The 22,362-nt window shown below is 43.3% G+C and overlaps 1 protein-coding gene across 6 annotated transcripts in view; it reads right to left on the bottom strand.

Moving 5' to 3' along the window:
* Positions 1-22,362, bottom strand: part of CUEDC1 (CUE domain containing 1) — a 168,613-nt gene that overhangs the window by 26,951 nt on the left and 119,300 nt on the right. For 3 of the 6 annotated variants that reach the window (XM_075904801.1, XM_075904803.1, XM_075904802.1), the window contains exon 3: positions 7,949-8,248. In XM_075904801.1, coding sequence (XP_075760916.1) covers positions 7,949-8,239 — 291 coding nt within the window. In that variant the 5' untranslated portion in view covers positions 8,240-8,248. Of the gene's footprint in view, positions 1-7,948; positions 8,571-22,362 lie in introns of all 6 variants that reach the window. The other 3 variants (XM_075904798.1, XM_075904800.1, XM_075904799.1) reach the window with 1 other exon arrangement.

Raw genomic sequence — 22,362 nt, 5'->3', positions numbered from 1 at the left:
ATGCTATAGACTACACGCATTCTCCCCCCTTCCCCACCACCACCACTTGCCAGTAAACATTTTAGCAAGCTAGCGAGCAGTCTGGCTCAGTCCTGGCTTGAAATGGGTCCGGGACCTACCCCTGCTGTGGCTCTGCATTTAAAGTGTATTAGGAGCTGGGTGGGCAGGCAGCCTGGCTCAGGTCCAGGAGCTCAGATCCCCCCGAGAGAGGGGCTGCTGCCTCTTTCTCAGAGGTAGCAGCACAGAGCAACAGGCAGCCAGTTTGCGAGGTGAGCTGGTTTATAAACTGGCTCCCCTTGCGGACCAGCTCCCGCCTGGCACCATGCACTGCTGCATCTGATACAAAAGGAGCAGCATGGAGTGGCAGGGGGCTCCTCGGGAGTGAGGCTGGAGCACACTGGCTGGCAGCCCCCCCTCTCATCCCCGGGGACTATAGAATAGTCGACTAACCGATAAGAATTCTTGAGGATACTCAATTATTCAATTAACCAATATTTATCATCCCTAAAGATAATGTGACCACCCTGTGAAAAAATGGCTAGTGGAGTACACACCATCCTGCTCCCTGGGAGGAAGGGTCAGGGACAAAAGCTCTCCCTTACAAATGTTGTAATAGGACACCAGGACTCAGGGCACTCAGCTGATCAGTTACAGTGTTTATCACTGGTGAAACTGAACAAGCAAGGCAGATACTACACAGCACCAGCAAGTAGGTCTAAGTACATTTCACTTTGGTTTTTAAGAGTGTGCAACTATTCCTGCGCAATCAGGGTCTCAATTTTGAAAGGTGCTAAGCTCTTAAGGTTGGTTCTCAAAATCACTTTGGTCACTTAGGTATACCAGTGCCACTAAAAGACAATGCACTTTGCACACTTAAGTGACTTTTCAAAATAAATCCCTCCCTCAGCAACTTCTGACTTCTGTGAGAAAAGCGAGTGCCTTCCAGTTTCACACAGTTGGCATGGCAACTCCCCGTAGGCTGCTGACTCTATGGCCTTTGGCGCTGCAAAGTGCAATCACTCCTGGGGTTGCCTTTCTCTCTCTCCCTTTGGTAGCTCCCTATCCTCACAGTGTATGGAGAGTCTGCAGTTCACAGCCTGAAGGGTGTGGAGGGAAGTGTGTTCTCCACACCTTTACAGTACTCTGCACATGCAGTCCTGCACTGCACTGTCAGCATGGACCCCGTGAATATGGCCATGGTGCACTGACTTGATTTTAGCACAGGCTTATTTATTTTTCTCCATTAGGTGCCTGGCTCCCCTGCAATCTCTCTGGGGAGGAACATGACCAGGCAAGGAGCTGCTGCTTCACCTCCTCTAAAAGCTGATGCTTCCGGTGACTGTGTCTTTAATGTGATTCTAGCTTTCTACATCTCTCCCCAGCAGCGAGGTCACTCATGAGGAATGATCCTCTCCAGGAACAGACATCATGAAGGGCTGGCTCCAAAGCTAGCTCAAGTCAATGGAAGTCTTTCCTCTAACTCAGGGATTTCAAACCAGACCTCAAGTGCCTTTTCAAGTAAACTGATCTGGCCACATATTTCACTGACTGAATTACGCACTCGAATATATGCCTCAGGCACTAAACAAACTGCAGCCCACTTCTGAACTTCCTGCATATTTTACTGATTGGCCTCTAGAGAGACCCATGGCCTGATGTTCCTCAAAAAAACCAGAGTACCACAGACCTGGAAAATTAACATGCATTTCAGAATGTCTCTTAAACACTTATTGGGGGCTGAAGACTCAGTTCCTTTAATGCACCTTGGCAACGAAAGCTACAGAGCTTAAAGCCTGCTCTATACCTAAAACTGAGGTCAACCTAACTACATGCTTTGGGGTCAGTGTTCCCTCTAATTTTTTCCACCCCAGAGCGGAATGAATTTTCTTATGGGCACCAATGTGGAGGTGACGTGTGACATGGAGGTGATGTGTGACAATCACCTTCATATTGGTACACATAAAATTCATGTGGCAAGGATTCTGATTGTGGGAGGGGGCTCAGGCCTGGGGCAGAGGACTGGGGTGCAGGAATGTGAGGACTCTAACTGGGGAGATGGGCTCTGGTGTGGGGGTGGGGTTGAGGAGCTCAGGGATGGGATAGAAGGTTGGGATGCAAAGGCTCTGGCTGGGAGTGAAGGCTCTGGGATGGGGCTGAGCATGAGGGCTTTGGGTACATGAGGGGAGCTCCAGGTTTTGGGCAGAGCTGGGTGTTGGGGTGCAGGAAGAGATGTAAGCTCTGGGCTGGGGTGCAAGCTCTGAGATGGGGCGGTGGGTGAAGGTAGGGGTAGGGGAGGTAAACCCCCAGCCCTGCCTCTTTTGCTCAGGCTCCGCCCCCACAGGGGCCAAGCTGCACTGCCCCAGCACCACAGGGAAGTGGGGTGGTGAGAGGCTCTGGCCTCCCTCTCGGCACCACGGGGGTGGGGAGAAGGGTGTGTGACCCCGGCCTCCCCAGCCCAAGAGCACAGGGAGGGAGGAGGGCACATGGCCCCAGCCTCTCTGCCTCAGAGCACTGAGATGGTGAGCGGGCAGCGCACGATCCCAGCCTCCCCAGGCCCGGAGCACAGGGAAGGTGGATGCTCGGGTGCAGCAACACTCCGCCCCCAGTACACCTACAGTAGGGTGTTCTGGAGGGGTGGGGCCAGGCTGGCAGTTTGGGAAGGCAATGTCCTCCCCCGCCTATTATACCCACTGCCCCGGATGGGGATGTGGGCTTTGGGGTACAGAAGGGTGCTCAAGGCTGGAGGGAGCTAAAGGTGGGGAAGGGAGCTGGGCTCAGGCTTACCTGGGCAGCTCCAAGTTGGGGCTGGTGGGGAGGGGCTCCTCTCCATCAGTCCTAGCAGCTTCAGGACTTGGGGGAGAGTGATCTCTCCCCACTGCAGACCTAAGTGGGGATTAACTGTTCCTGCAAGGGGCTTAATGGGAAGCTGTGTGACCGCACTATTCTCAGGGTGTGAAAAATTCACCTCCCTGAGAGACGTCAATAAGCTGATCTAAGAGGCTTTACAGACACTGCTAGACCAACGGAAGAATTCTTCCACTGAGAGGTGATTTGCTATAGCAAAAGAAAAGCTCAGTTCATCACTGTACTGTCTACACAATAATGCTACAGCGGCATAGCTGTCATGCTGCCATTATAGTGCTTGCAGTGCAGGCATATCCTAAAGCCTGGTTTACACTAGGAAATGAGGTCAGTATAACTACGTCGTCCAGGGGTGTGGGCAATCCAGTTAAACCGATCTAATGTAGTCAGCTCTACTGCCTCTTGAGAAAACAGAGGATCTATCACCACAGGAGAAGCCCTCCCATCAGCAGAGTTAGCATCTTTGCTCATGCACTACAGCAGTGCTGGTGCAGTGCTTTAAGTGCAGAGGAGCCCTCCATAAAATACCAGCGTGATTACTTATCTTCACAAGCTGGGGTCCTGCTACATCACGAGAGGCACCATCTGCGGCACCAGAATTGGGCTTTTGTGACTTAGAGATCTGTTTTCTCTTCTGAGCTACTGTAATTTGGCAGTTTCCTAATAGGTGCAGAATCGGTGGGCCCCGCAGGGCTGGAGCAGCCTGCCCGTGGTGAGTGGGGAGATGCTCCAGCCTCCACCACTTAATGGTTAACCTTTCACATCCCTATGCCCAAAGTCATAAAGTGAAGAGCCAGTCTCCTGCTTTAATCTCTTGTCGATGTTATTTTGCTCTAAATATCACCATGACACATCACCTTGTCAGATGTCTATGCAATTCCTTGCGCGGGGGGAGGTAAATGTGCATCTGTGTACTCCAGGTGCAAATCTTAGGTATGTAATTCTCCTCAGTAGCACAGGAAGTCAGGAAGTGCATTTTTTTTTTAAAGTGCCTCGCAAGCCTGAGCTGTTGCTACTAGTCTGGTCACTTAAGTATGCATGCCCTCTGGCTTTGAAGGCCCCTGCAGGAAACAGTCCATGTTCTAGGCTTTCCAGAAGATCCATGGGTAACTTTTACCAGTTGTGAACAGAAGGCAGGGACATTATTTTAGATACTTTTTTCTATGTGGGGCAATGTCCCAGGTAACCCGACGGTGAAATAGCCACTAGAAAAATCAAGACAAAGCAGAAGAATCTAAGAATGAGAAAATGTTCTTTTGAAAGCAGAATATGTACAGAACGCAGCAGGCTTTCTTGATACCAGATGCAGGTAGGAGGAGGGGATAGAAGAAGATGGGGTGCATGATGCCTGTAATAGTTGACGGAATAAGTTTAATAAGGATCTAGGCCAAGGGTGGGCAACAAGCAGCCTGCAGGCTGGATGCAGTTCACCAGGATTAGTCCAGGTTGGGGCGCCAGACATTTTGTTTACCTGAATGTCCACTCTCAGCTCCCATTGGCTGAATTTGTCATTCCTGACCAATGGGAGCTGGGGGAAGTGGTGCAGGCTGGGTCAACAAGGGCTAACCCTGGCAAGCTGCATCTGGCTTGCGGGCTGCTTACTGCCCACCTCTGATGTAGGCCCAAGTCACAAAAACACAGCTCCCTCCTGCTTGTATGACTCCCATTAGAGGAAAACAGACCCCCAGCACCTGCAAGGTCCCATTGCCTTGATGTGAGATGTCACACTTCCTTCTGAGCATTCTGAGTCTTGTCAGGATGTTTTAAATCCATAAATAGTCAAAGAGCCTTGTGTAATCTGAAGCCAGTTTCCAGCTGCCAACTTTGCTAAGCCTGATACAGTCTGTCCTTGCCAGCTTTTGTAGGTAAAAATCTCTGCTCTCACTCTTCCTGCTCACCCTCCGCCCCTTTCCTTCTTTTCTTCCTACTTTTTGTTCTTATGAAACAAAGCTCATCATAATAGATTGAGTGGATACATCAGCAAAAAGAACAGCACAAAAACAACTGACATTTTCAGCCAATTGTCATTGCATTAAACTTTACCTGTCTGCAGAATAACTTTCCATTCCGATGAGTGAGAGTTACATGCATAGTTTCCATTCTCGTTCTAGTACATACAGACCCAGAGAATTCCTTCTAAAGCTATTTCGCCATAGTTTCTGCACTTCACCATACGTTATGATAGTACAAATGGAAGTGAAGGCCACTAAATATGTCTGTGTGCTTGCACAGAGATCCAGATGGAGCATGTTCCTTGATAAACAAAGTAGACAAAGCTGGAACTCAAGCTGTTTGGAAGCCTGTTTGCATCTTCAGTTAGTAGCTGTTTTCTTCTTTCTACTCCTGTTTCGGTAGCTCTCTAATTTTCTCTTGATACCCTGTGCCTAACCCTCCATAGAGCCATCCAGTTATGGACTGGAAATCTCCTTTTTCTGGCTGATACAAATTAAATGACTGCCACATAGAATTTCTTTTTTCCATTCTCTCCCTTGTACTCTCATGTCACCGTTTACTACTAAAAGGCTAAAGAAAATTATTGTTGGGAGTCAGAATTTTAACTTGGTTTATTTTTATTCTTGACATAGGAACATGCTGCTATTTATCTCACCAGCAGACATAGGAAAGCGATGGCTTGCTATGCCTCAGCACAGGAGCTCACAATTAATGTGTGCATGTGATGGTCACAACAACTGTGGGCTGTAAATGACTCTCATCCTCTGTTAATAATGATAGAAATGTAGCCGTGTTAGTCTGGTGTAGCTGAAACAAAAACAGGACTATGTAGTCTTTTTTGTTTCTTTGTTAATAAGGCACAGAGAAAAATATGTAACACACACTGAGCAATGGAGAACTCACAATTCAATCCCACATGGGACAGGAGAGGAGGAGAACAGGTCTATGCACATGCACTAAGAGCAAACTAGATCCCCCCATAATATTTTAGATTCATTCTCACTTCATCAGCTTCATTTCCTTCCTAGTCATTATTAACTATGTCTGCTTCAGTGCTTTGCCTTTTCTTTATCAGATCTTGCATTTGTCTTGCTTACAGCAAACAAATCCTGATCAGAGCCACTCTTCAATCAGAGCCACGAAAGCTCATCATCTAATAAACCATCTTGTTAGTCTTTAAAGTGCTACATAGTCCTGGTTTTTGTTTCAATCTCAAGGTACATGAAGAACACAAAAATGAAAGAGCATGGAACTGAATACAGAGTATAAGCTAAATAGCTGGTGCTGACATTTCCTGTGACAATAGCATTGCAAATCTGAGACTCGAGTGCACTTCCGCTCTGAAAAATAAGGAAATATAACTTCTTCTTCCTCTGACTTTAGTGACAAAGACTTAGCTAACTCAGTTCCAAATGCAGGGCCAAATCATGGTGACATTTCTTGCTTTCAACCTCGGTGCTACTGGACCAGGCACTCTAACTGCACCTTCTTATGGCATTTAAGTAACACAAGGGCTGCCGAATATGATCAGCATTGGTGATCACTCATCCAAGTTGGAGTTTTACCAATTACAAGGGTAAAAAGAATGTTTATATTCCACTGCCAATCATGAGGGCCTAGGGTTGCCAGATGGTTTTTGAAAAAATACCGAAAAAAAAGACCCTGAGAGTTATTAAGCAAAAAATCCCCAAAATGAACAAACAAACAAAAAGCGTGGCTCCTTTAAGAAACGCTTTGCTTTTGAGGCTTTTTGGCCATAACAGGCTGCTGGCGGCCGCCTGCCATCATGCCTCCCTGCGCCAGGCTGGACAGGTCCCCTGCGGAACCCGGTAAGCACACAGGATTTTCACCTCCTGTCCGGGAAAAAAAATCAGAAAATACTGGACATTTTAGGTGTCCGGTATTTTCTGATTTTTTTTTTTAACTAGACAGGAGGCGAAAATACCAGACTGTCTGGTTCAATACCAGACACCTGGCAACCCTATGAGGGCCATATAGTTCTTGAAGGACAATCTAAAAATTCAGACTGCACTGAAAGCAAAATCTAGCAGCAAATATGAAATGAGAAAAGAAATCCCTTTAATTAACACACTATCTAATTACAGAATATTATACCAGTATTATATGCACATGTACATCTCTTGAATGAGCACAGAAAAGAAAGCATGCAACTCAAAAAATGAAGTGCAATGCTCCACACTCAGGCCCTGATACAGGAAACATGTATATGTTTGCGAGTAGTCTTATTGACTTCACAGTATTTATACTAAACCACAAGTTTAATTGTGTGAATTAGGGATGTTAAAATGCATTTATTTTGGTAAACATGTAACTGCTGAAATTTTCAGCAGTTACTCTTTTACACACGGAGGCGGCGGCTCTGTGGGAGTCGGTGGATGTGGGGAATCAGCTTTTAAGCCGGCTCCCCACTCATACTCGCTTCTGCAGAGCTGTCTCTGCATCCTTCCCACTGTGTTGCTGCTGTTGTCAGAGGCAGTAGCATGGGGAGGGGGGGAGAAGGGGGAGGCCAGTAAGGCAGGCGGCTCTCTAGAGCTAGTGTTCATGGGGAGCCTACTTAAAAGTCAGATACCTGTGAGCACCGGCTCAGACCTGCCTCCTCCCTTCCTGCACTGCTGCCTTTAATACAGAAGCAGCAGCGTAGGGGGAAGAGGGAATACGTGTAACCGTTTACACTATCACATCTCTAGTGTGAAGTCAGTGTATTTACACACAGGCACATGATTTCAGTAAGATTACTCACATGCCTAGAAGTGTGTACTCATATGCTTTACTGAATTGGAGCCTAACACAGTGCCTTTCATCTGAGGATGTCATGGTGCTTTATAATGCTGCACGTGGGTCAATGGGAGATAGTCTCCTATCGACTTACCTTTCTCTTCTCGACCAGGGTAGAGGACCGGGGTTGACTAGAGAGCAATCTGAGGTCGATTTGGTGGGTCTTCACTAGACCCGCTAAATCAACTGCTGGTAAATCGATCTCCACTATCTCGATCCCGGCTGTAGTGGAGATGTAGCCATAGTCCTTGTCTATAGACAAGAACTCTTATCCTTTTCCTGGATGCCAGTGAATAAAGCCTCCACCCATGCAAAATGCGGGGGTAATAAACGTTACCTCTGGGGGAATACTGTCATCTGAGTCCGAGCTGTCATCATAACCACTGCCGTCTAAATTCATCAGTAAGAGTTGGTCAATGGTGGCATCTACAGCTCCGTTGTTAGCCCTCAAAACACATTCAATAATGTCATAATCCATATTGGGGAACATAGTCTTGAAATCCTCCATGGCTTGGTTGAACTCCAGCCGTCGGACCTGCCTGGTGGGCCGGCTATTGTTGAGTTCCTGGGCGGAAGAGCTGTTCCTTGAGCTGCCATTGCTGCTGCTCCGCCGGAACAGGCTTGTCATTTTTGAGAGCTGTTTTTGAAAAATGTTTAAACTTTAAAAATCTGCTTTAGAAATAAAAAAATTAGACTATAAATCCTAGGTGAGGAAAAGCGAGAGGGGAGAGCACCGTCTGCCAGCTTTGTGGTCAAGATGCTACGTAGCCATCCTTTAACACTACTGCCCAGTTATGCAGCACACAATAGGGGGACATCTGGGACGCCTCAGCAGAAGAGCAGGGACTGCTGTGCAAACATGGAGGGGCCTGGCTCCAAGCAATTGTCCACTGGGGATCTATGTTGGACAGGTCTTCAGCAACATGACAGCCTTTTGAGACACCGGAGCATGATCTAACCTGGAAACAAGAAACAAAACACACTTGGAACAGAATCATGAGGGAAACAAACCAGGATTTTTTTTTAAATAGAAAGAAGGCTTTTTGATTGAAAAAAAAAAGATCCTTTGATCAAATGATTTTTTTCTTTATTGTGGAAAGACGTTGACTTCCCTCTAAATATTTCAGGAAGTTTGTCAAAAATGATTTTGAAATCATTGACAGAGTCAGAAAGGGTATATGTATGAATAAGTGTGTGCGCACAGCACCTAATTTTCAGTAGATGAAACATTTAAAAAATGCCAAGAATGTTTCTGATCAAAATTTTGATTAAAAAAAGGAGGGGAGGAGAAAAAAATAATTGAAAGTGGGTATACTTCCAAACCTCTAGAGGGAAACAACACAATTAAAAAAACCTTTTTGACCAGCCATGGAGCTTAACCCGCAGCAGCGTTACAATTCCTAAAGACTGTACCTATTAACTATTAATTATCTATTAGCCTGTCATTAGGTCTAAGGCAGAAGACAGCTCCCAGGATAGAAGATGACACTGCATATACTACATTTGTATCTTAGCCTCATTAAATACAGATAAGGAGGACACTTATCTCAAGTACAAAGAATGAGTGAAACAAAACTGGAGGGTTTGCAAATCTTTGGACCTCTCTCCAGGCAAAGAAATACAACTAGCATCCAGATACCACAGTGCTAGGCATTAGCAAGCAGAGAAATATACTCTTACTATTTAGGGCTGGGAGGAAAAGCATAACTAGGCATATCACAATTTGGTTTTTTTTGTCAGTGGAGTCCTGGCTTCCAGTGCCCAGTTCAAACCACTAAGCCACACAGTCTCCATAAACATCATAATGCTGTACTTTCAAATATTTATTAAGAAGTCAGTGACTAAGCAGTCATGTTTATATGGCACTTACAGAAATGAGTACAGTTATCTGCAGAGAAAGCTTCAGAGGGAGATTTTAAAACTGTCAAACATTTGTATAAACAAAGTCATTTGGATTTGCTGCTGAGAATGTGAACTTTGAGCTGCTCTTTTAGAACAAGAACTTCAAAAGGGACAGGTGTCACCACAATTTAGATAACACATTACCTTACTTCCCTCTCCAAGTAATCATATCAATCTTCTGATGCTGTTATAAATTCCTCTTTAATAAATCCCTCCTTATATGTTACAAGAATAACAACTCTAAGGGGAGGAGGTTGGTCTTCTTTTTCAAAAGGAGCTACTGAATTCCCTACTGAATGCAATAACGTCCAAAAAAAATGTACAATCTTTCATTGTTATGCAAATTACAGTAGCACACAGAAACCCCAATCAGTCATGGATTCGGGACTCTGATGTGCTAGGTGCTGTACAAACAGAAAAAAAAGGTGACCTCTGCCCTAAAGAGATTACCATCTGAATAAATAACAAATGCATTTTCTGCCCCCAAAGAGTTACAATCTTAAATAAAACCATTGAAAATCTCCAGATACATTGTTGTTATTTATAAATAGTTAAGTGCCTCTATAAACAGAGAAAGTGAGTAGAACTACTTCTAACAATTGTAGAACAGAAGATAAACACTTTGCAACATAACATCAACATTGGAAGAAATCGCCAAATCCAAGATTAACTTTCACTTTAAAACCATAAACAGATTATATAGCTCCTGCCTCTTGTTTGGAGACATAGGGCCAAATTCATTGTTAGATTAAACTACACTGATTAACAGATTTACACCAAGGATAGATTGGTCCATAATATAAATTTTCGAGGGCTCTCTCTTAATTGGCTGGTGAAAAGTTCAAGACAACTGTTGCAGAAATTATATTTAATTATAAAAAAAAAACCAAATCAAATTATTTTAAAATAAAATGTCAGAAGGACCTTAGCCAAACATCATGTAATCAGATTCAAAACCATTAGGCAGAGCAATAGCCTTCTAAAGCCACCCGTGAATAACTGTTTGATTATCATGTATCTGCATTATGCATTAAAGTTATGTTCCTTATACTATCCAATTCATGTTAGCAATAAAGCTGTGGGCTTTTACATCTTGAGTTATTCTAAGCAATTTAATAGGCTGCATAGCGTCTGTTAGGGGGATACTTACCGGGTAACTGGTTAGCCAGTTAACCGTTAATATCCCTGCAATGCAGTAGAGGTCCCTCCAAGAATCTGTACTAAGCCCACAGAAACATTAGACAGATGTGCTTAATTCTGCACTTCTGTTTGAAGCCTCTTTTCACAATAATGCCCTGCTCTGTTTCTGATGCCTCATGAAAGCACTCTGGCTTGTAAGCATCTGGGTGCACCCATGTCCTCCTCTTTTCTTTGTCTTAGCTCGGATTCTGCATTGCTATTGAAATCAACATATTTTGAAAATGTAGAAAAACATCCAAATTTAAACTCATATTCTATTATTGTTAAACAGTGCAGTTAAAATTGTGATCAACTGTGATTACTTTTTAACATTATAATTAATTGCAGTTAATTTTTTAAATAATTTGACAAACCTAATTATTCATATTACAGTAGTGGGTAGAGGGCTTCATCGTCCTAGTCATTATAAATACAAACAGTGAGAGACTGTCTGTACCTGCTCCAAAGAGTTTACAATTTAAATTCAATGATTCTCCACCCATGGGTTCTAGTCACTTGCGGTCCAATCAGCATAGACCTGTGGCCCATGTGACATCCTTGAGGCCATACAGGTTATATATATATTGTGTGGATGAGGCCCACATAACACAAGAAGAATTGCATATGCAACCCACAATTGTAAATAGATTGAGAACTACTGACCTAAATAAATAAGAAAAAGGGTGAACAGGAGCCAGGAACAGCACTGTCCTCATTTATAGTTTAGGAACAGCGGGCACAAAGATTAAATGACTTGCCCAAAAGCACTTAAGAAACCTGTGACAGAGCTTGGAATTAAATAATTCTTTTTGGAGGCCCAGTCCCTTTGTGCCCCATCGCCACTACCTCTTAACTGCATTAGGGAGCCACACAAACTCAATATAAATTGATGGGTCCAACTGAAAACATGTCTACAATAGTAGCCATGTTGGGAGAGGAAACACTGTTACTAGATGAGCAACAAGGAGTCCTGTGGCACCTTATAGACTAATATTTGTATTGGAGCATAAGCTTTCATGGGCAAAGACCCACTTCGTCAGATGCATGAACAGATGAAGACGAAGTGGGTCTTTGCCCACAAGCTTATGCTCCAATACATCTGTTAGTCTATAAGGTGCCACAGGACTCCTTGTCCTTTTACAGATCCAGGTTAACACGCCTACCCCTGATACTTGTTACTATATGATTGCCCTCCAATAAATTCACATATGGTTTTATAATGCAATACAAATTGGCCTGACATGTTTTCACTATATTGGCAAATATACACAGCCCTGCATCATTAACCACTTGTAAATGATCCCTTCAAGTCAGTTATGTTTCCAATTTAGCTAGGACAGTAGAACATGCAGAATTAGGAAGGCTCCAGTAGTGAGTGGGTCTCTTGAGTGACCCAGCCCTCCTTTGTCTCAGTGGGCCACATGCCCAGAGGTGGGCAATCTGCAGCCTACTGGGGTTACACCTATGGCTCGTGCACCCCCTCTCTGGCCCTTTCCCCCATGCACCTCTTGCTCTCTAGGGCACTGGGACCTGGCACTTCCTACTCCCCTTCCCTTCCAGCACTTTTGAAGCACCATGAATCTCCTGATTCGTCTCCATTCCTCCCCCTCCCTCCCAGAGTTTGAACAGCTGCAAACAGATGAGGGGGTACAAACAAGGGGTGCAGTGGCCACAGGTGGAATCCCAGTGGGCCACATGCAACCCATGGGCTGCAGGTTGCCCATCAGTGCTGTAATGTAAGCATCTGTAGAACTAGAGCCTGGGACTATGGAGGTTCTGGGCCACCAACACATACACATTGCCATTCAGAGCTTATGCTAAGTTTCTTCTCGGTAACCCTATAAAGCTAGACACTGCAGGAAGTATCACATAGTAGAGCCTGTGTAACAGTCTTCTTGCAGACTACTGGTTGACTGATGTGGATACAACAGCCAGGAAGTCATTACAGAAAGCAGTCTGAACAATTATGCAGGCTACCCACTTCTGCTCCAGAGCTTGCATTACCATGAACCTTCGATTCTGGCTTCTGACACCACTTCATCAAGGACTCCAGTACAGGCTTCCTGTCTGTATCTGACCCTGTCTTCCTGGTACTGGTATACTCCCTGTCTTCCTCACTCAAACTAGGGTTATTAAATATCGATTAACTGAATAGTCAATTAACCTCGTGAATTCTTATTGGTTACTCAACTATTCTATAGCCTCCAGGAGTGAGACCGGCAGCCAATGTGCTCCAGCCCCACTCCCGCAGAGCGCTTACTTCAAACAACGTTTTCAAAATGGGAAAGCACTTATTACTGGGTGAATGGTAAAGCCAGACATGCTTTGTGTGTGACATTTCACAGATATATTCCTCTGATTCCTCCTGGGTTTTGAATTTGCCATGCTGGGATTTTTTCATTTCTCACATTTCATGAGATTTTTCAATTAGTCTTCCTCCCATACTACAAAAACAAGAGCAGTTGATCTTGTTAACATTGCTGGTTTGTGCTGTATATATAGGACACTTTTCTACTAGTTCTTTCAGAAGGAAGGTCCCCATTTGGATTTTATTTTTTATGCTTAATCTTTCCGCAGACTGCTGCACTAAACCCAACCTAAATTAATTTGATGCCTTTTCAAACCAAGGCCAAGATCTTTCAACTAGAACCATGAAGGAGGGCCCCCTGCACCCACACTGATCCACTTGCAGGATTGAGGCTTAGAATTATGGCATGCCTATTAGTATTTATTATTATTACTGTAACACCAAAAGGACCTCATCATGGATCAGGGCCCCACCATGCTAGGTACTCTACAAACAAAACAAAAAAACCAGTCTCTACTTCACACACCTAATAACATAAATACAACAAGAGCAACAGATTCATACAAGTAGTCTGACAGGGAAACAATGCAACAATATCATCAGCATAATATTGTGGTCTCATCATACCAGCAGCCTAACTGTTGTCAAGTTTTCCTGGCAGAAAACAGAGAGATCCTTATGGTATTTTCAATGAGAGTTAAGAGCCACAAAGCAGATCCTACACTTTGCAACTTCTATCCAAAAACTGAAAAAGGGCATGGCAACTGACAAGCATTACATCTCATAAGTATTTTGAATGTGGGTAACAGCGGCAAAAGTTTAAGGGACTTGATACATACTTGTGTGATCTTGGGCAAAGCCAGGAATGAAACCCAGACCTCCTGCCTTCCACTTCCTTGCATTCACCACTAGACGGTATTTCTTTCCCATTGTTCATCGAAAGGCATTAAGTCATGTAACCGTAGACAGAACGCAGGCCTGCATGTTTGGTTGTTAAGCAGTTGAACATGTAGCAGTTACTAAGAGGCCTGTCCTGCTTCACTATCTAATTATCTGACTCTAGAAAACAGCAAGTACCATGGTGCATAATTGCAAGAGAGTGGAATTCTTTTGTCAGAGAAACCGTGGTAACCAGCAAAGAAACAAACATTTTCAGCATTACATTCTGGCTCCTGGCCCCCCTTAACACTTACATTTTATTTAAAACTACCGAGACAGTCGCTAACAGAGATTGAGTTCAGTCCAGAAAAACTAAGGTGCTGATTAGATAAAAATACCTATTATAGAGATTTCCAAAAGTATTGAATACTAAAGAGAAATAAAAGCGGTGATGAGGCAGGATATCAGCTAAAATGTAATAACTACAGAGTGCTAAAAACACTTTGCTCTCTGGTGTCATTTAATAACTAAATATCTCACAGCTGCTTCCACCTGCTAGGCTGATGGTATCATGTCAATTCACATGATAAGCCAACACATGGTCATTATGCTTTCCTGATGTTGATGCAAGAGGGAAAAAAGCAGTAACAGAGTCACTTTAAACTCACTTCAGAAAAAAACGGAATTGGTAGAAGCCTCTTCTTTATGAGTTGATTAACAACTTCTGACCAGAGAACAATAGGAATCAAGCAATAATACTAGCAACACTCGTGGTTCTACTCTGTGGGAATTCTGCAGGGTATCTTGTGTGCTATTCTGATCACCCCATGAGACACAAAGAAGGCCATTCAAAAACATGGCAGCTTCTTATAAAGAACAGCTTTGTAAAGACAAAAATGCAACTGCTACAGTCTTAGAGACCCTCAATATTCCAAATATTTTATACAAGAGACTGTCTTTTTTTCTTTTCTTTTCTTTTCTTTTTTTCTTTTTTTCCAGTTGCTTGCTTACCAGAACACAGTGGTTTTCAACAGAAGTCATCCTACAGGGCAGGTGGAATTTTTAGCACATAAGAGCCTAGAAAGCAACCTGACTGATTCAGTGTTAGTCTGCTTTTTGGATGACAAGGAAAATCTACAGATTGCTTTATATGCCATGGCAAAATACATATGAATGTGTCACATGAAGATCCACTCAGACCATATTTGCCACTGCTAAGAATCATATAGACCACTACCATATATATGTCTTCATATATTGTGCCAAATCCCATGCATCTCTGATCCCAACATTTGTGGCCACAGTCTGCCCACATGGAACAACTTGTAGGATTAAGACCAGAATTTACACATTCCTTATTAGGACACAACTGCCATTAACTTCTGTATTTAGCCCCCAGCTTAGGAAAGCATTCCTGTGCAGGAAGGGAGCTTAAGCACATTCCAATGAAGTCAAAGACACTGTAGCATATGCTTAAAATGAAGCACCTTTTCTTAATTTTAATAAAATGTCCTTTATGAGCCTGTGTCTGTAAAAAGGGGCCCAGTGACAGACTCTTTTTTCAAACAATGTATCTTAAACAAAACCAGTTGATATTATTGGTCTGTGTTATACCGGGGTGTCTAATTTAATATTCTTTAAAAATAGCAGTATGTTATGAGGCTTAGCTTTGTTTAAAAGATATTATGCCTGATGTGACTATAAAAAGTCATTTAGTAGTGTAGCTACTAAAGGTCAGAGGTAGTGTAAAACAAACCATACCCTCTCCCCCTAACCTGCATGGTATTGCAGGGGGAAATTATTTTGGGGAACTTCTACGGGCTAGGACAGACTAGATGTCCACAATGGTCTTTTCTGGCCCTAGAATCTATGAATTGCCACACACCTAACAAATTATTTATATTGTACCAGAGATCCCTGCTTCCAATCTAATATTACTTCAGATGGGTTTTCCTTTTCCACATGTGGATGAAATCTATCCATGGTCACAGACATAGCTCTAGGTCCCATTCATGTTTTTTGAGGGTTTAATTTGTACATAAGCCTTGCACTGGCCCTCTACACGGGGTGAATGGCCTGAAGACATCCTAGTATGTTGCGTTATATGTGAAGAACACAGGCCCAATATTCCAAGTGCTCGAAGTGTCCACTGGTTTCAGTTGGGTGCTCAGCAATACTCACAATCAGGCCCCATGTCAGCAAGAGACCAAGTCACTTTGTTCTAATATAAATGATTCCTTTCCAAAGTAGCTGTGAGTCAATATGATAGGGGAGACTGGGACAACTCATCTAAATTACAGATCACAGTCCATACATAGCATGTCTGAGAGCAGTAACAGACTGAGTAACTGAAAGTTTCTGATCAGAATAATTTAAAAATTAGGTATGTGTGCAATATGCTGTATGTCAACAAGGCTCCATAGCATGTCTTGTTTAAACAGAACTTAAGGGATTGCCGTGGTCAGCTATTTCCAAAACCATGGATGACACAATAACACTGTAGTTTGGAAAGAGTCTGCTGTGAACCCTGTGTTAGACAGATGACATGAATCAGAGAATTACTGCAGTGATTAAATTAAATAACTGATAAATTAATAAATAATTAATAATCAAATAATTATTTTTGTAAAGCTAGGGAAGCACAGGGGAGATGTGAAGAAGTTAGAGAAAGGTAAAGGTCATGCTGATTTTCCAAAAAGTAAAGATGAGTGCTCTTGTCCACTACCAGCCTAACTTCTCATTTAAAATGAAAGAAAAATCACACTCAGTGAATAACTGAAAAAAACGTGTCACACGCAGATTTTTACAGCTCCATTGGAAACATTCGAGGCAGAAAGTGGACATTTTTAAGTACTGAAATGCTTCAGTTTGTGATGCAGCAAATCATGGTGTGAGGTTATTTGGCCTACTAGCTAGAAGTAAGTACTGAAAACAAATCCGAATTCTGGAGTTCTGTTCCACTGTCTCACCATGAACAAGTCATCTTGGCTGAGATTGTAAAAATTCACCTTAGGGATTTTGGACATTCAAGTCCCATTAAAATTAATCCCACTAATAACCTCAGCCTTAGCTTCTTTATGCCTCAGGCTCCCCATTTGTAAGATCAAGATAGTAAAACTTATCTACTGATAAGTTTTTGAGGACTTAAAAAAGCTCTTTACAAACTTTAATTATATCCCTATTTTACAAGGCATGCATGGGTTACATCAGCAAAAAAGACAGCAGTGGAACCCAGGAGTCCTGACTCCCAGACACCTAAGTGCTAATCATTAGACAGCACTGCCTCCCACACTCCTTTCCTACACCAGAGATGTCCTACTTGGGGCAGTAAAGAACCTGGCCTACAGGTTCTAGCCTGTATCTGTATCTAGCCTGTTCAGCTGACTCAGAACAATATAGGCAAATTATGCATTAACTATGAACCCTTCTGAGCCTTCTCATCGCAGAGAAGCTGAGACTGGGGGACAGCTATATACCAGGCTCATTACTGAACAGTGGAGAGAGAGATTAATCTAATGGCAAATTACATTCAATTATGGGAATGTCTAAAAGTGCTGGGGAAACAGTTTTTGAGCTCACCAAAGAACAAACAATTCTCTTGGGGCTGTTGGCATCCCACTATAAGTGCCACTACGTGCTGACGAATGAGAGCTTCAATAATGCAGAGCAAGAGCATCTGTGATAGCCCTGCAAGCTGTCTGAAGTGGCAGGGAAGTCAGACAGCTCATTTTCACTATCTCTCAGCTTCCAGTTGTGCAGGCTTTTGCATCTGCCAGGCAGGGAAGGCAGAGAGGGCAATCAGAGGAGAGGGAGATGAAACCTACCAAATGCACTTGAGAACAAATGGAGTGCAGAAGCACAGCCAAGAACAAAGGGGGCAGGACACATCTCAGCTCACATTCACAGCACAACAGAGCTGAACACCTGGGCAGAATGATATGAGAGAAATCTGTGAAACATTGGAAAAATTCTCTCTTCCCCCATCAAAACAGCACTTAATACAGAAAAACAAATTCATGAGCATGTCCTTGGATCAGGAGAGAAAAAACCCTCAAGAGTTTTTCCATAAGGTTTTATTTAACTGGTAAAAGGCAGGTACTATGGATGAACCCTGATTAGACTTAAAGGGTTGGAATTTACCACTGGAGTCAATGGAGTTACTTCAGGGATGAATTTAGACCAACAATACTACTTTGTAGTTCCACAGCGTGTTTCAACCAGCTATATAGCTCATGAGGTATATGCTCTTCCAGGAATTCATAGGGGAAACTGAGGTTCAGAGATGTTAAACAACTTGCCCAAAGCCACTTGGTGTGCCAGTGGCAGAGGAAGGGACCCTGACTTTGAGTCTTCTGCACTAACCATTGAAGTAGCAACACAAAAGCACAAGGAACTTTTCTGCATATCAAAATACAGGAGCAAAGGCAACAGACAGTAGCCCCAAGCTTCAAAAACCATGTTAGCCTGCTTTCAACACACTACTTCTCCTACTGCTTCATCCCTGGGAGCCCCCATCCCACCCACTATTGTCTGTAGCTAGATGCGCTTCAAACTTGCCTGGGGAGCTTGAATCCTCCCCCCCCCCCCCCCCCCCCATCCACCCCGGGAGCAGCTAGACAGCCACCACAGAGATGGAGCAAGCTTCCCCATTTGGAAAGCATGATAAGGGACCCGCTGAAGGTAGGGAGGTGGAGTGAGATTTCCAGTGAACTTGGGGCTAGGGCATTGGCCTCTGGAGCACAGGGTGGTGGCGGGCAGAGACACAGAGAGTGGCATGCCCAAAGACACAGAGGGGATGGAAGCCCCAGCACACCATGCTGCCAACCAAGGCCGTAAAAGCAACACCACACCACACCAAGCCAGCTTGAAGTGGCCCAAAGAGACGCATATAAAGTACCAAGTCTTCTGCCCTGTATGCTAAAGAGCAAGGGAGAAGGAACCAAGGGAGCCTCACTCTTATTTAATACTTGCCTGTTTGATCCCAACCTAGAAATATCAGTATTGCCTCAAAAGCCAAGCAACCTTTAAATATTCCACTTGCTCCTTAAGACAAGGCTCTGAGCCAGTTTCTCTTTTCATGTACGCATTAACTTTAGGGGCATTATTTCCAATTTACACCAGTCAGTGAGCTCAGAGTGAGACCTCATATTCCTAAATTACATGTTAAAGGCAACATTCACCCCTGTGCAGCAAGCCAAGCGTAAGTCCCCACACATCAATGTGCATGTCCTTGGGGACTTCAGGAGGGGGTGGGCAGTGAGCCTCCCTAAGGACAGACCACTGATTGGTTGCATTTAGAGCACATAATATAAATGGCAGAGTCATGGGCTTGAAATGAAAAACTAGCACAGAGGTGGTGATTGGGCCAAGAAATCCACCTTTTCTGCAGCCTCCTTCACACAACCAATATAATTCTGGTATGCAAGAGAGTTGTAGACTAGAATAAGGATGATGATTAGCTGAGTACCTCCGCTATCATAATGTTCTAAAACATTGGGGTGGGCACTCCAAGAATTTGGTAAGTGGTCAAGAGTTGCACTCTTCCATGATACTAATGGAGAAGATGTGGGGTCTGGAATGGAAGTTGGACACAGAATGGGGTAAGGAATTGGAGTAAAGGAAGGGGTATGGGATACAGAGCACGGGACTGGGGCTCTTGTACTTTTCAAAGGAGGAATATGGAATTCCACATGCAGCCCAGGGCTAGCGGGAAGTCCCGCTCACTCCAGGCTGCAAGCGGCGTCCCAGCTGGGGCTCTTGTGCATTTCAAAGAGGAAGTGCCCACATAGAGCCTAGGGTGCTACTGCTTTGAAATGCCACGCTGCATTTCCGCAGAACACAGGATCAGCTGGGAACTCCCTAGCTGACCCTGGGTTCTGTAAGCATTTCCCTGGAACCCAGGGTTAGTTGAGGATCCCCAAGCTGATCCTGGGTTCCACAGAAATGGAGCCCGAGGTCAGCTGGGGGGTCCTCAGCTGACCCCAGGCTCCACATGGTGCTGCTGCTTTGAAACGCTGTGGTGGCATTTCAAAGGGGCAGCACTGCAGGAGCTGACCCTGGGCTCAGCTGTGCGGTGCTGACCCTTTGAATGCTGGCTCAGCGTGGAATAGCTCTCATTCATGCTTGTAGCTATTTCTATTGCTTCACAATGACTCTGCAGACATTTTAGAATGATGCACAGACTGGCAATCCTGGAATCCCATTATACAGATGAAAGGTGGGCAGCACATCATGCTCACATAAACACACACATCTCAGAGTTCAGTCTCCCTGCTTTCACTGATGGCTGCTCAGATCCTCCCTTTGTTTTCCATTTGCCCCTTGCTCCCAGGAAAGAATTATCTTATTACTTATCACTTCACATGATATCACATATCTCCAGAAGCTAAAACTTTCATTAAAATGCCAAAATATACATCTCATATTGACTGCAACCCCTGTAACCTTGCTAGTCTCTAATTTGGCATTCTTGTTATGGCTCCAGTTCCTGTAATCACTTTAAAACAGGAAAGATGAAACTGTGTAAGTTTCTCGCCCTCCTGGCTACAGAGCGCAGTTTGAAAGAATGATCCTCACAGGCTCAATAAACAAAGAAGAAAAACAATAGAAACCATATTTGGGTTTTTTTAAAAACCCACACTCATATTTGTAAGCCCATCTCATGATTTTCTGAATGCTTGTGGTTGGCACTATTACACACAAGGGCTGCAAAGCAATTACAATTTTTTTATTTATTTTTTTTTAAATTATGTATTTTTGGAAGTTTTCTACATTTGCAAATATTTTTATTTCAATTACAACACAATACAAAGTGTACAGTGCTCACTTTATATTTATATTTATTACAAATATTTGCATTGTAAAAATACAAGAAATAATATTTTATATTTTGATAATACACGTACAGTAGTGTAATATCTTTATCATGAAAGCTGAACTTACAAATATAAATGTATGTACAAAAAACTGCATTCAAAAATAAAAATGGAACTTAGAAAGTACACTCAGTCCTACTTATTGTTCAGCCCATCGCTCAGACAAGTTTGTTTACATTTGCAGATGTCTGCTTCTTGTTTAAAATATCACCAGAAAGTGAAAACAGGTGTTAATATGGCACTATAGTAGCCAACGTCACAAGATATTTGTACCCAAGATGTGCTAAAGATTCAAATGTCCCTTCATGCTTCAACCACCATTCAAAAAGACGTGCATCCATGCTGAGAACTTGATAATAATGATCCATGATAAATAATGATCCAAAGTAGTGCAGGCCAACAAATATTCATTTTCATCATCTGAGTTAGATGCCACCTTCAGAAGGTTGATTTTCATTTTCGGTGGTTTAAGTTCTCTAGTTTCTGGATCAGAGTGCTGCGTTTCTACAGGGACACAGGGACATTTTTAAGAGTGGAGGTGCTGAAATCCAGCCTCCTTACGCCTATCCACCACCACTTTGAGCTACAGAAGGGGGCAAAGCCCTGAGCATGGGACAGCCATCAGAGCCCAAGGAACATGGAACAGTAGCCAGGATCCTGGAACGAGACTAGCAGGAGAGCCCTTGGTGTGCAGGGCTAGAAGCCAGGATGCTGAGCACTAGCCTGGAAGTTCAAGAGTGCTGTATCACTCCCCACACCCTTATTGCCTTCTAAGACTTTTGAAAGCATGCCAAACACTTTGTCCCTCTCGGATTTTTGAAGCAACGTCAAATTCTTAAAGCTTGGGTTGACTGCTATGCCTATCTTTAGAAATTTCATATGAGTACCTTTTGTTGCGTTGTGTCAAATCGGCAGTGAAATTGTTCTTAAAATGAACAACATGCACTGGATCGTAATCTGAAACTGCTGTAAGTATGAAATATATGTCAGAATTCAGGTAAAACAGCCAGAAACACACAATACTTCCCCAAGGAGTTCAGTCATAAATTTAATTAATGCATTTTTTAACGAGCATCGTCAGCATATCCTCTGGAATGATGGTCAAAGCACGAAGAGGCACATTGTTTAGCATATCTGACATGTAAATACCTTTCAATGCCAGTTTCAAAGGTTCTATCTGAATGCCTGTTCTCACTTGCAGGTGACAGTGTAAATAAGAAGCAGGCCGCATTATCTCCCTTAAATGTAAATAAACTTGTTTCTCTTTGTGATTGGCTGAACAAGAAGTAGGACTGAGTGAACTTGCGGGCTATGAAGTTTTACATTGTTTTATTTTTGAGTGCAGTAATGACACAAAAAAAATCAACATTTGTAAGTTGCACTTTCATGATAAATAAGATTGCACAACAGCACTTGTACCAGCTGAACTGAAAAATGCTGTTTCTTTTATTTATCAATTTTACAGTACAAATATTTGTAATAAAAAAATAAAGTGAGCATGGTATATTTTGTATTCTTTGTTGTAACTGAAGTCAATATAGCATTCGTGACAGCAGTTTTCAGGTATCTAAAAGGGTGTCACAGGGAGAAGGAGGGAAAACTGTTCTC

The sequence above is a fragment of the Pelodiscus sinensis genome, chromosome 21 (genome assembly GCF_049634645.1).
Source record: "Pelodiscus sinensis isolate JC-2024 chromosome 21, ASM4963464v1, whole genome shotgun sequence".
Classification (NCBI taxonomy): domain Eukaryota; kingdom Metazoa; phylum Chordata; order Testudines; family Trionychidae; genus Pelodiscus; species Pelodiscus sinensis.
Note: the sequence above shows the minus strand (reverse complement) of the source record. Positions and strands in the feature narration are given on the sequence as shown.